Source organism: Rhea americana, unplaced genomic scaffold, assembly GCF_003343005.1.
Source record: "Rhea americana isolate MKP2758 unplaced genomic scaffold, rheAme1 scaffold_294, whole genome shotgun sequence".
NCBI classification, from domain to species: domain Eukaryota; kingdom Metazoa; phylum Chordata; class Aves; order Rheiformes; family Rheidae; genus Rhea; species Rhea americana.
In genome coordinates, this window is record NW_028186417.1 from 610,769 (window position 1) to 621,016 (window position 10,248).

Genomic DNA, 10,248 nt, shown 5'->3' on the forward strand with positions numbered 1-10,248 from the left:
AAAAAAGGGGGGGGGGGTGCGAGGGAGAGAGATTATATTGAAAGAATCAAACTTCCAGTGAAGCCCATGAAAAGTTGCTCTGGGAAAGGACTAGTAAAATCAAAGTAGAGACACAAAATTTGGGCCAGAATATATAGTACTACAATAAACATAGGTGACAATGAAGAAGCAAGCAGAGGTGAGGGGAGAGATGGAAAATACGTTCCAGGATGCGTGAAAGCTTTCCTTAGGGCAAGCAAAATGAGAAAGAATGCACATGCCACTCTGCCTCAATGCCACCCACAAGTCATTTGTTCCACTGATGAGGTTCCTCTATATTTAGAAGCTCTGTTCCAAAAGTACAATCCATAGTCATGATGTTGAATTTGCGATTATCTCCTAAACAGAAGACTATCRATACAATTGCGAAAAAAGAAATGCTGCGTTAAATAGATAGAGAACAAGTTACGTAAGATTATACAATCTGTTTGATCCAAATATTTTACATTCAGCATCTATAGAAACAACTTGAAAGTGATTATGTAGGAACGCAGATTATAAACCACATACTTAGTGCTTGCCAGAAATGAGTGGCAGCACATCACAGGCGCTAGTGTTCTGCTGCCAAGAAACAAACAGCAACTGAAGTYCCAGTTTTCTGAAACAGATTTCACTTTGCAAAAATAGCTTTTGCACAATCAGTTTGGTTTTATTTATTGAGAATTTCTCGTGACCCGGCCACACTGAAATCTCTGGTGTTTCCAGGCCTCTGCCTACAAGGGATTCCAGGAAAATCTTTGGCAGCAAGAGCTTCTTTAGCTGCATTTAATCAGTCACTGTCCCTCTCTCTTAGGGTATAGATGTATTAGGTCCYGACAGATGTGAGCAAGCTCTGCTCATGCTCTGGGGTGGCCAGAAAGTGAATTCTGGCCCAGAAGTCACAAAGCCATGTTAGTACAGGACGGGAGCCCAAGCAAATGAGCTCCAATAGACAGCAAGAGAGGCTAGTTCAGCCACACTAACAAGGGTATGCAGTCACTGGCTCACACCAGCAGGTGTGGAGGGTGGCACAGAAGCATGTGTCTTGTCTTAATCCTTTTGATAACAGGACACTCTTTAGTCACTCAGCTGGTGTAGCTTACTTTCTAGTACCACTCTGAAGCCCTCTTCCCCACTCTGCAGTCCTCTAACACAAAACTCTCATCTCTCTAGTTMTGTAATTTTTTGCAGCCATGAACTCTACAAGGAAGGTCTGGTTTTATGTAAAACTCAGCAGTACTGGAAGAACAGAACCATGATCTCAGTCTGTGTGCCTGCAGTACAATTAAATAACAGTAATAAAGGCTAGAGTGCCACTGGCTTCATGGTTTAAGTTAAATAAGAGAAGGAGGAAGAAAAAAAGAAAACAAAATTCAGCAACTTGCAGCCTGTCTGTGTTTGGGTTGAATGATTACAAATATAATATCTCTTCCCAATTCAGCATATGTGCTGCATCACACCTCTGTCTTTTAGAAAAGGCACATTTAATTTGTACCAGCTATCCTATCTGTTTTTTCTTTTAAGCTTTGTAACTAGTTCAGCTAATTCTTCCAACACCAACCAGGCAAATACAACCACGGCTACAAGCTCTGTATCATATTGTTCTGGGAATCTGTTCAGGTAGTTCATGAACTCCTGCTAAGCTGGGACAAGAGGTGAAATCCTAGCCAGGCTGAAGTCAGGAGAGGTTCTGATGGAAGTGCCCACAGCTTTGTTCTCTTTGGGCCTCCTCTGCTGTGCTCCATCTCAGAAAGCAGGACCTTCAGCCAGCAYTATACATTTCAGTTGGAGAAGGCATGTTTGCTACAGAGCTGAGCCTAATTTTTAGTGAGGCGTACAGACCTGTCTACAAACACTGCTCCCTACACAGGCTAAAGTCTACAATGTTTTTGTCTTGCGCCTTCAGTACCACCCCAAGGCAGGGCACTGCAGAGCTAAATTCAGGCTTTAGAACATGTGGTTTAATGAAAAGGAAATAGCGAAGCAGCCCAGCCTTACAAACTAATGAAATCAGTTCCACATAAACTGCAATGTATGTTCACCTCTCCTTAACTGAGCATGCTCCAGCCTTCAGATTTTACTTTCCCATCCGAATGCAGCTACCGGCCTTCCCAAACTCAATTTGTGACAAAACAGCAAGCACCAGATGTTTACTGCAGAGATCTCTCTGCACAAGCGCTGCTGCACCAAGCTGGAAGATCTTACTGAGGTAGCTCAACAGGTATGAAAACCGTTTTCAGCACTATTCATATCATCTTGCCTTAAGAAAATTTAACCAATGCAATGCTAAAAACTGTTGTCAGCAGCCAGGTGGTCTGACTGCTAGTGCTATTAATGTGCTGTGTTTTTTCCTGATATAGATAGGGCCAGAACCAGTAATTACTGACAGTAGAAGACAGAGGTAAGATTTCTTTAAACTGCAAAGAATGTAGATCACACCCCTGTTCCAGAAGAGCAAAGATAACGCTACAGGCCTGTGATGAATCACAGGCTATCTTAACATCTCAGAGACACAGTACTGGTTTTGAGAGTAAGCACACTTAACAGAGAGGGGACAATCATTTGCCTTAAAGGAAATAAACGTATCTCCACATGTACAAAGCGATAGGATTAAACTTGATAGAAATGAAGGTGCTTGAAGACTGAAAGTTAAAAGCTATTCAAACCCTTGCTCTTTCTAGAGAGACAATTTTGCCCTTGTACATTAATGCTGCAGAGGAAAGAAACAGCTGAAATTACCACATAAATGTCAGGTCATGCTGAAGCATGGGGCATCCTGCAAAACACTGGGTTTCCATAAATGTTTATGCAGTTTTAAGTAGTGGTGTTCTTAGCTCTTCTGCAGGGTAGATTCAGGGTAAATTCTGRTTCCCCAATGAGTATACGCTTATCAGAAATGAGGCCACCTGCCTGAGAGATAATGTACATGATCTCTACCAAATTAAGGCAAACAAAAACTGTACTTCAGTATTGCTGTCAAGCAAGCAATATAGTAAGTAGGAAACATTATACTTGTTTGGAAAATACAGAAAGAAAAAGTGTTGTTTAACAAAAAGACGGGTGGGTGGTCCTACATCCCTACCAAACACACYATTGAAAGTAAACCTTACACTTTGGCCTCCTCAGATGTGTAATCTGGAGGAGGTTCTGCCTTTCTATACCTCTGAAATACTACAGAGGGTGAGTACCATAATAATAATTACTCTGCTTCAAACTTCAGGCCTCCTGCATGAGCRCAGTCTGGAAAAGAGTGCCTGATTTTCCTGTACTTTATACACATGGCAGATCGCAATCTCTGCAGATGGCTCTATTTTGGCAAGCTTCCTGCATCAAAGTGCAGGGTTTGCTCACATGACTAAGGTTGAACATGCATAAATGCCCAGCTAGATTACAGGATGTGCATATTTCATCATGTCTCTGGGCAATAAAGAAATAGCTAGTGAAGTCTACCAGACTCTGGACAACGGCAGCAAGGTTCAGTTGCTAATGCAGTACATACATAAAGGTCTCTGATCCTGTCACCCTCATTAACAAAAATCTTCCATGAGCTACAACAGGAGCTTCTCCTGAGCAGAATCAGCAGTTTTAGTACTGGCCACAGATGTTGGTCAAGTGCTGTAGAATCAAGTTTACGAAATGTACAATTCCGCTGGCCAGCCAATAGTTTGGAAGAAGAAAATGCAGAAGACACTATATCATCTACATGACATTCATAAAAGCACCTGCTTTTCCAAGCAACTCACTTTTTAAAACTAGTAGTATAATTGAGCCTCCAGTGAGAATGCAGAAATCTTTGTTTACTGCTTTGCATACACATTTCCCTTGTGGAATTTAACTGGAAATTGTATCTCTAAAATAGGATATAACCACTGTGAGAAGTCTTCTCCACATCAATGTTATTTTTATTTTATATATTTATTGTAGCGCTGTGTGTACTGTGGTTAACAATGACTTATGTTTCCTGAGTTACTCACGTAGCATTTCTCACAGTCAGCAAATCTTTGGTAATCTGGAGGCTTTAGCTCCAYGGTATGTGGGTTTCTTTATATCTGAAGCTCTAATTTGCAACAGAAAACAGCAAGAACTTTGTGTGAATAATTAGAATCCTAAGCCTTTTAAAGATAACAAAACCTTACCACTTTGAACTAACTATGAAAAATGAATTGTGATTTCCTGACACTTGTGAATTAGCAAATAAATGGGTGGGAAGGAGGGAGAAGAGGAAATCCCTGGCAATCCAAAATGCTCATAACCAAATCAAGGCTGCAGCATCCCAAAATCGCACTCCCCTCCTACCCCCTCAATACTGCAGTGTACTCAGCAGCAGCATCTTCTGTATAGAACAATGGGAGTAACAAATACTAAATCATTTTCTGCTGTTGATTCCTTTAATATTTAAAATAACAGCTGTTCCAGGTGAATCTAGCTGTTCTTACTGTCCATTTCCTCACTCTCTATAACTCCTCCTAAATAACAAGGGTAATTTCCTCTCCACTACTATATTCACAAAAGCATCAGCACACTTTGCATTAAAAAGTCCTGCAGAGGAACTTACTAGAACTGAAATGGGTTCTTCCTATTTTTAAACTAGATTTCCCAGAAAAAAAACATGGTTCTTCCCATGACACAAAGTGTGCTACAGATGTGCAATGAAAAAGGCACTTGTGTTTCCATGGCTCGATTCCAGAGTTCTGCCCAAACATTCGAAGTGGTTTGAATGCTATCTGTGCTGACTCTCGGTGTTTGATAAGGAATAAGCCACTGACAGGGATTAAGAGCCTATTGAAATTAAAAAAAAAAAAAAGGAAAAGGAAAAAGAAAAGAAAAAGATCTCATTGACTTTAGCAGTCCTTGGAACAAGCTTAAGTGTCCTCTTCTGACCTCCTTCAAGCCATCTGGAAAAATGGCTTATAACCTTGTCTCTCTGCAACTCTGCAGACAACAGATCTGATATCCAAGTCAGGGTGGGGGGAGGTGAGAAGTTAGCAGTTCTAAAGTCAGACCACTTCTTAAAATGCTAAAACAGGAGGGGCTTAGAATTATGACTTTAGACGTTCTACTCTAGAGTGTCACCATACATTTCTACAATGTAATACACTTGTCTGTTCCCAATGACAGCTCTCTTCAGCAAAGTCTTGTACTTGCTATTATGTATTATTAAAAAAACAGTAAAGTAACTGAATATGACAGACTCTGCTTTGTATTGACTCTATTAGAGGAAGCAGAAAGGAAAGACTACCTCTCTTCTACCCTGCCACAGTTCGTTAATAAGATTCCTAAATGGTTTATCTAAACGTTCAAAACCAAAAAGTAGTTCAGTCCAGTTGGCTTTCAGACCAAAGGGAGATAGAGAAGGTCACATTTTGACAGGGCTGACAGCATATTTTATTTGAGAAAAAATGAATGGGAAATATCTTGGTGTTAGAGTATGGGAGCAAACAAAGCTTGGACCACCAAGGACAGTGCAACTGTCCTCTGCCAAAAGCAGTGGTTCCACAATATGGATTTCAAGTCCCCATGATTTTTTTTTTTTTTTTTTTGGGGGGGGGGGGATTTTGCAGCAATCTCTTTTATGTAATTTCCTCCTCCTGTTTTCCCCACCTATCCCTGACCTATCCTACATATTGATCACTATTTCCTTTAGAAATCAGAATGAGCAGCCTTGAACAGATCAACTGAAAGGCAGATGTCAGGCACATCAAACGCATCCATTGTACCAGAATGATCTCACACCTTCCAAGCGGTACAAACTCCACTGTTCAAAACTTATTTTAAAGTCATGATTTTAAAATATAAAATGAAATACCTACCTTGTATGAGATGGGAAATGTTAATTTATCACTGTAGGCTTTACCTGTATATCAACAAATTCAGAGGACTTTTATCTACAGATCTTGTTTTATAAAAGTAGGAGCAAGAAATATTTCTCCTATTGTGCCAAGGAAGATGCAGAGTTATGCAGATGAAAAAAAATACCTTTAGCTGTAGTACAAAGCAGTGGCAGAATTCAGATCAAGAATTTCAGTCTCATCATTCTTCTCCTTTGTTTTCACTAGGCTATCTACTGAGATGTTCACAAAACTAAATCCAGCTCTACGCAGAAGTCACCACTTAAAGGTATCAGCTATTGTTCAGTGTCTGTTACTGTTCCTCTGATTAATAAGAGGCCTTTAGAGGTAGGGCAGGAGGAGGAATAAAAAAAGTTGTACACTAACCTGTCTCCAGTTAATGGCATAATGACGTGTGCCTGGGTGGAAAACACAATGAATGATAATCTCATCTTCGGGCTTTTAAAAAAGTGAAAGAAAAAAAAACAATACATTTAGACAAATGAAGAGAAATGTATAGATGCTCACTATTCCATTCTCACATTCATTTTTTACTACTATTGTCTTCATCCTCTAAATTCCAATGTGCTTTTGAACTACAAATCAAGGCTGAGAAAGGAATTAAAGGGTTTGTGCCCATCCAGTCCTTGGCCAGATACTCTGAGACTGAAGTAGCAAAACTATTATTCTTTTTTGCCTGACTGGAATGCAAATTAACACAAGTTAAACTTAGCGTTAAGAACTCAAACAATCCAACTGAAAGTGAATTTCGTAGTTCACGATATACTAAAGTAGAAAACGTGACATGTCCTTTTATAATTTCAGTTGCTGATGTAAAAATAGTCCAGGGATGTACACTCATAGTCTGAGGCATTAAACATGAACACATTCAAAAGTGAGTTTCCCCCTTTAAAKTTTGGTCTCGACACAATGTAAATTTTGAACTGCACTTTTTTGGTCTTAAAATCATCAAAATGAAATAAATGTTACCCTCTTACATATTTTTTTTTCAAGATAAAAGTAGCATAAAAAATGCTTTCAAAGTATGTTTCCATCTCAGTAACATATAATTGTAACAACTAAAATCGACTTCCTTAAAAGTAACTAGGGAAACAGTACTGCATGAAGTGCATTTATTAAGGATTTTTTTTTCCAGAAGCCCATCTGTCTCTTCCAACAAGAGTAAGGGGAATTACATCGAACTATCAGTGGAGAAATGTGTCTCTTAAGAACTGATGCTCTGGAAGCCTGATTCAGTTATTTTCCTCAGGTAAATTGTAACAACATCTCTCCTACTTTCCTTTAATTTATACTTATGACAAATTCAATATATTTGTTAATTTTATAATCCATACTATTTGTGTATCAGCATTAATTTATTGGTTTAGTGTTACTGAAGACATAACACTTGTAAAGACGAATGACCATAATTTTTCAGTTCATTTGCATTAATGATACTACTTAAGAAAATAGGCGTCATGCAAATATAAGTACTCAGCAAATCTTTGGCTGCACAGAACTTGGATTTAAGATCCAGCCTTGCAGTTTCTCCATAAAGGTTCTGACTACAAAAAAATAAAATAAATAAAAATAAATAAATAAATAAATCACAGAATTGGTTCCTTATGATCTTGTTCCAACTACCTAAATCCCATCTAAGTTCTGCTCATAATATTTTCCGCATGCCAGCTCCGTATCTTCTGAAATGCTCCACATGAAATTGAGCAACGTTAATATTCTAGGTCATGGGCTTATTAGTCTTCTTACTTGCTGCAGACAATTGCCAAAAGACAAGAAAGTATCTACGATCCCAGTCTCTGTGGATTATGTCACTAACCAGCCCAAGTAATGTTAGACTTCCCTATTTGAGACATAACTCTTCTGTATAGAGAAGCTTCAAAGCTATGATCTAACTCATTGATTTGTCTTCAGGAAAACCATGAAACTGCCCTCTTCACAAGGCATCCTGTTTCTGTGTAATTCTTGCAGCACTCAGACACTCTGATGACAGAGGCTCGTACAAACACAGCAGCTAGATCAGGCAGGTCTTCCAGAACCAGGATAAGCCATACACAGTGCTATTACTGCAAACCTGCACATTACAGACAAGCCAAACTGAAGAGCAGATGCACAGGTCACACTGCTCTGAATTAACTCCTAAGTGAAAATTTTCATTGTGGACTGAAGCAAACAACTACCAAATGGTTCTTTGCTGTTCTTCCCACAACTACTCTTTTCAGTTCAAGAAGTGTTAAGGTTGAATGACTCCATGCCCTATTCTGAAAGTACACTGAGACCTGAAAGTAGGATGAAGGCCTTACCAGCCTTCTGAGGCACTCCAACCCCATGAGGAAAACATACAGGGAGATGTACTGTTAAGGCTCTCACAAAAGCCAAACAACTGTCATGCTGKGAAGGGTTTCTGCCACATAAGGTTGAATGCTCAGAACCGAGACACCCAGTAAGATACTCTTAGGTTAGACTGGCTGGCTCCGCACCACTATTAATCATCCTTTGTTGTGAAAGGTCAGTGAAGTAAATAAAACTGTTTAGTTGTATTTCAGAAAACATGGCCAGACCACTACACAACCCAACTGTTGCAAAAGGGAGTGTCATTTGGCTGCAGAGGATGATGAACTGAAGAATTTACTCTGGACAAGCACCACCATTTCTGTGGGGACAAATGTGTTTTTCACTACTTGTTGAAAAGAGGAAGYACTTTGCTCTCAGGGTCTTGTTTTTCTTCCAAAGCTTACAAGTTAACTTTCAAAAGCTTTTGTCACTCACTTGTTTTACATAAGATCTGTCTTTTACAAGACGAATGTAAGTAGTATTTCAGTATTTGATTATGCAAGCCTTGTAATTGCTCACTGCATTTAATTTTCTTAAAAAAATATCTAGCTCTGTGTGTTTGGGGGCTCTGATTGTTTTATTGGCTTTCTTTTTTTTTTTTTTTTTAATGCTACTACATCATAGTAATCCTCATCTCGATGTACAGACTACAGTTAGGCAGTACGTTCAACAGCCATATATGCAATAGTAATAGTTGCCAGACAATAGCACTAGTCAAGTACACATCAAGTTAACCACATCCATGGGATTACATATATATATAATACATGTATCACCCAACTTATATTGTTAACATGGCACAAACTTCATGCACTTTCGTCTTCCCTTGCTTTTGGCCTGCATCATCTGTTCATATATATTCAGATTGTCTTATGGCTAGTCCTCTAAAATTAATATACAAGAAACACTGTATCAGAAATAAGCCACGTGGCTTATGGAAAAACAATGGTTTTAAAAAAATCAAATCAGATCTTATTCATTCCAAACATGAGAAAAAGTTTCCAGTATTTTCTAGCTATTGGGGCACTAAGAGACAAAACTTAACATGTCTGGGAAATATGCACATCTAATAACCCTACAGAAGAGTGTTTTTTTCAACATATCCCATTATAGAAGTTACAATGAGCAAAACACACCTCACAAATCTTTCTGTCAGTTGATTTACAAAATCATATATTTCATGCCAGTTCTGTGCTACACTCCCAGATCTGAAAAGAAAACAAAACCATGTTAGTAGCTCTTATTTAAGGAAAGCAGGCAAAGAAGATGACAATTTCAGTGAGAAATTAGACAACATAGGACTATTTGTTTTTCTAATTATTTCAAGTTACCACAAATCCAGGTTCAGGGTGGTACTGGCAAGTAATTTTTTTTTGTCACAATTTGTCAAGGCAAGACATAGCAAAATATATGCAGTAAATAGCACATTACACTGAAAGAGAGCAAAGCAGTCTTGCTGCGAGGCCCGGCAGCATCAATTCAAACAGTCACCCTATCAAAGCGAAGGCTTTTCTTCTCTCTCTCCACTCRCAAACGCCAGTGGGCTGACGGTGACCTGTTATGTACAAATCTCACAATTAAAAACATGATAATCAACAGCTGTTGTGGGGGAGGGGCGGCAGATGCTGCCGGTTGCTCACGCTGACTGAAAAATGTCCACAGATGTACTTTTGGTCAGGAAATGCAGCCTCACTAAAATCGATTCTCTCCCCCCCCCCCAGGAACTTTACAGTTTCCGTTATCTCGGAGCGGCGGGGAAGGGGAGGGGGTTAAAAAAAAAAAAAAAAACTAAGAACACCCTGATCTTCAGCATTACTCTGACTGACAGTGTAAAAGAGAAATGGTTTGCGAAGGCTAAAAACTTTCTGCGTCTCCTTACTCCGATGCTTTCTGCTTCAGTATGGCCGTTAGGCAAAGCCACGGACTCCGGCACCGCATCCGCGCAGCTTGCTCCCGCGGCGCCGCTCCAGAGGAGAAAACTTTTCTCCCCCGGGGCCGCTGGCAGAGCGCGGCGCTCCCGCGGCGGCCGCGGGGCTCCAGCCGCGCCCCC

The 10,248-nt window shown here is 39.7% G+C and overlaps 1 protein-coding gene across 3 annotated transcripts in view; it reads right to left on the reverse strand.

Moving 5' to 3' along the window:
- Positions 1-10,151, reverse strand: part of ANTXR2 (ANTXR cell adhesion molecule 2) — a 121,936-nt gene extending 111,785 nt beyond the window's left edge. For all 3 annotated transcript variants that reach the window (XM_085309237.1, XM_085309238.1, XM_085309236.1), the window contains exons 1-3: positions 10,078-10,151; positions 9,335-9,406; positions 6,234-6,305 (exon numbers count right to left, since the gene is read on the reverse strand). In XM_085309237.1, the coding sequence (XP_085165363.1) occupies positions 6,234-6,305; positions 9,335-9,406; positions 10,078-10,136 (203 nt within the window). In that variant the 5' untranslated portion in view covers positions 10,137-10,151. The remainder of the gene's footprint in view (positions 1-6,233; positions 6,306-9,334; positions 9,407-10,077) is intronic.
- Positions 10,152-10,248: the final 97 nt, after the last annotated feature.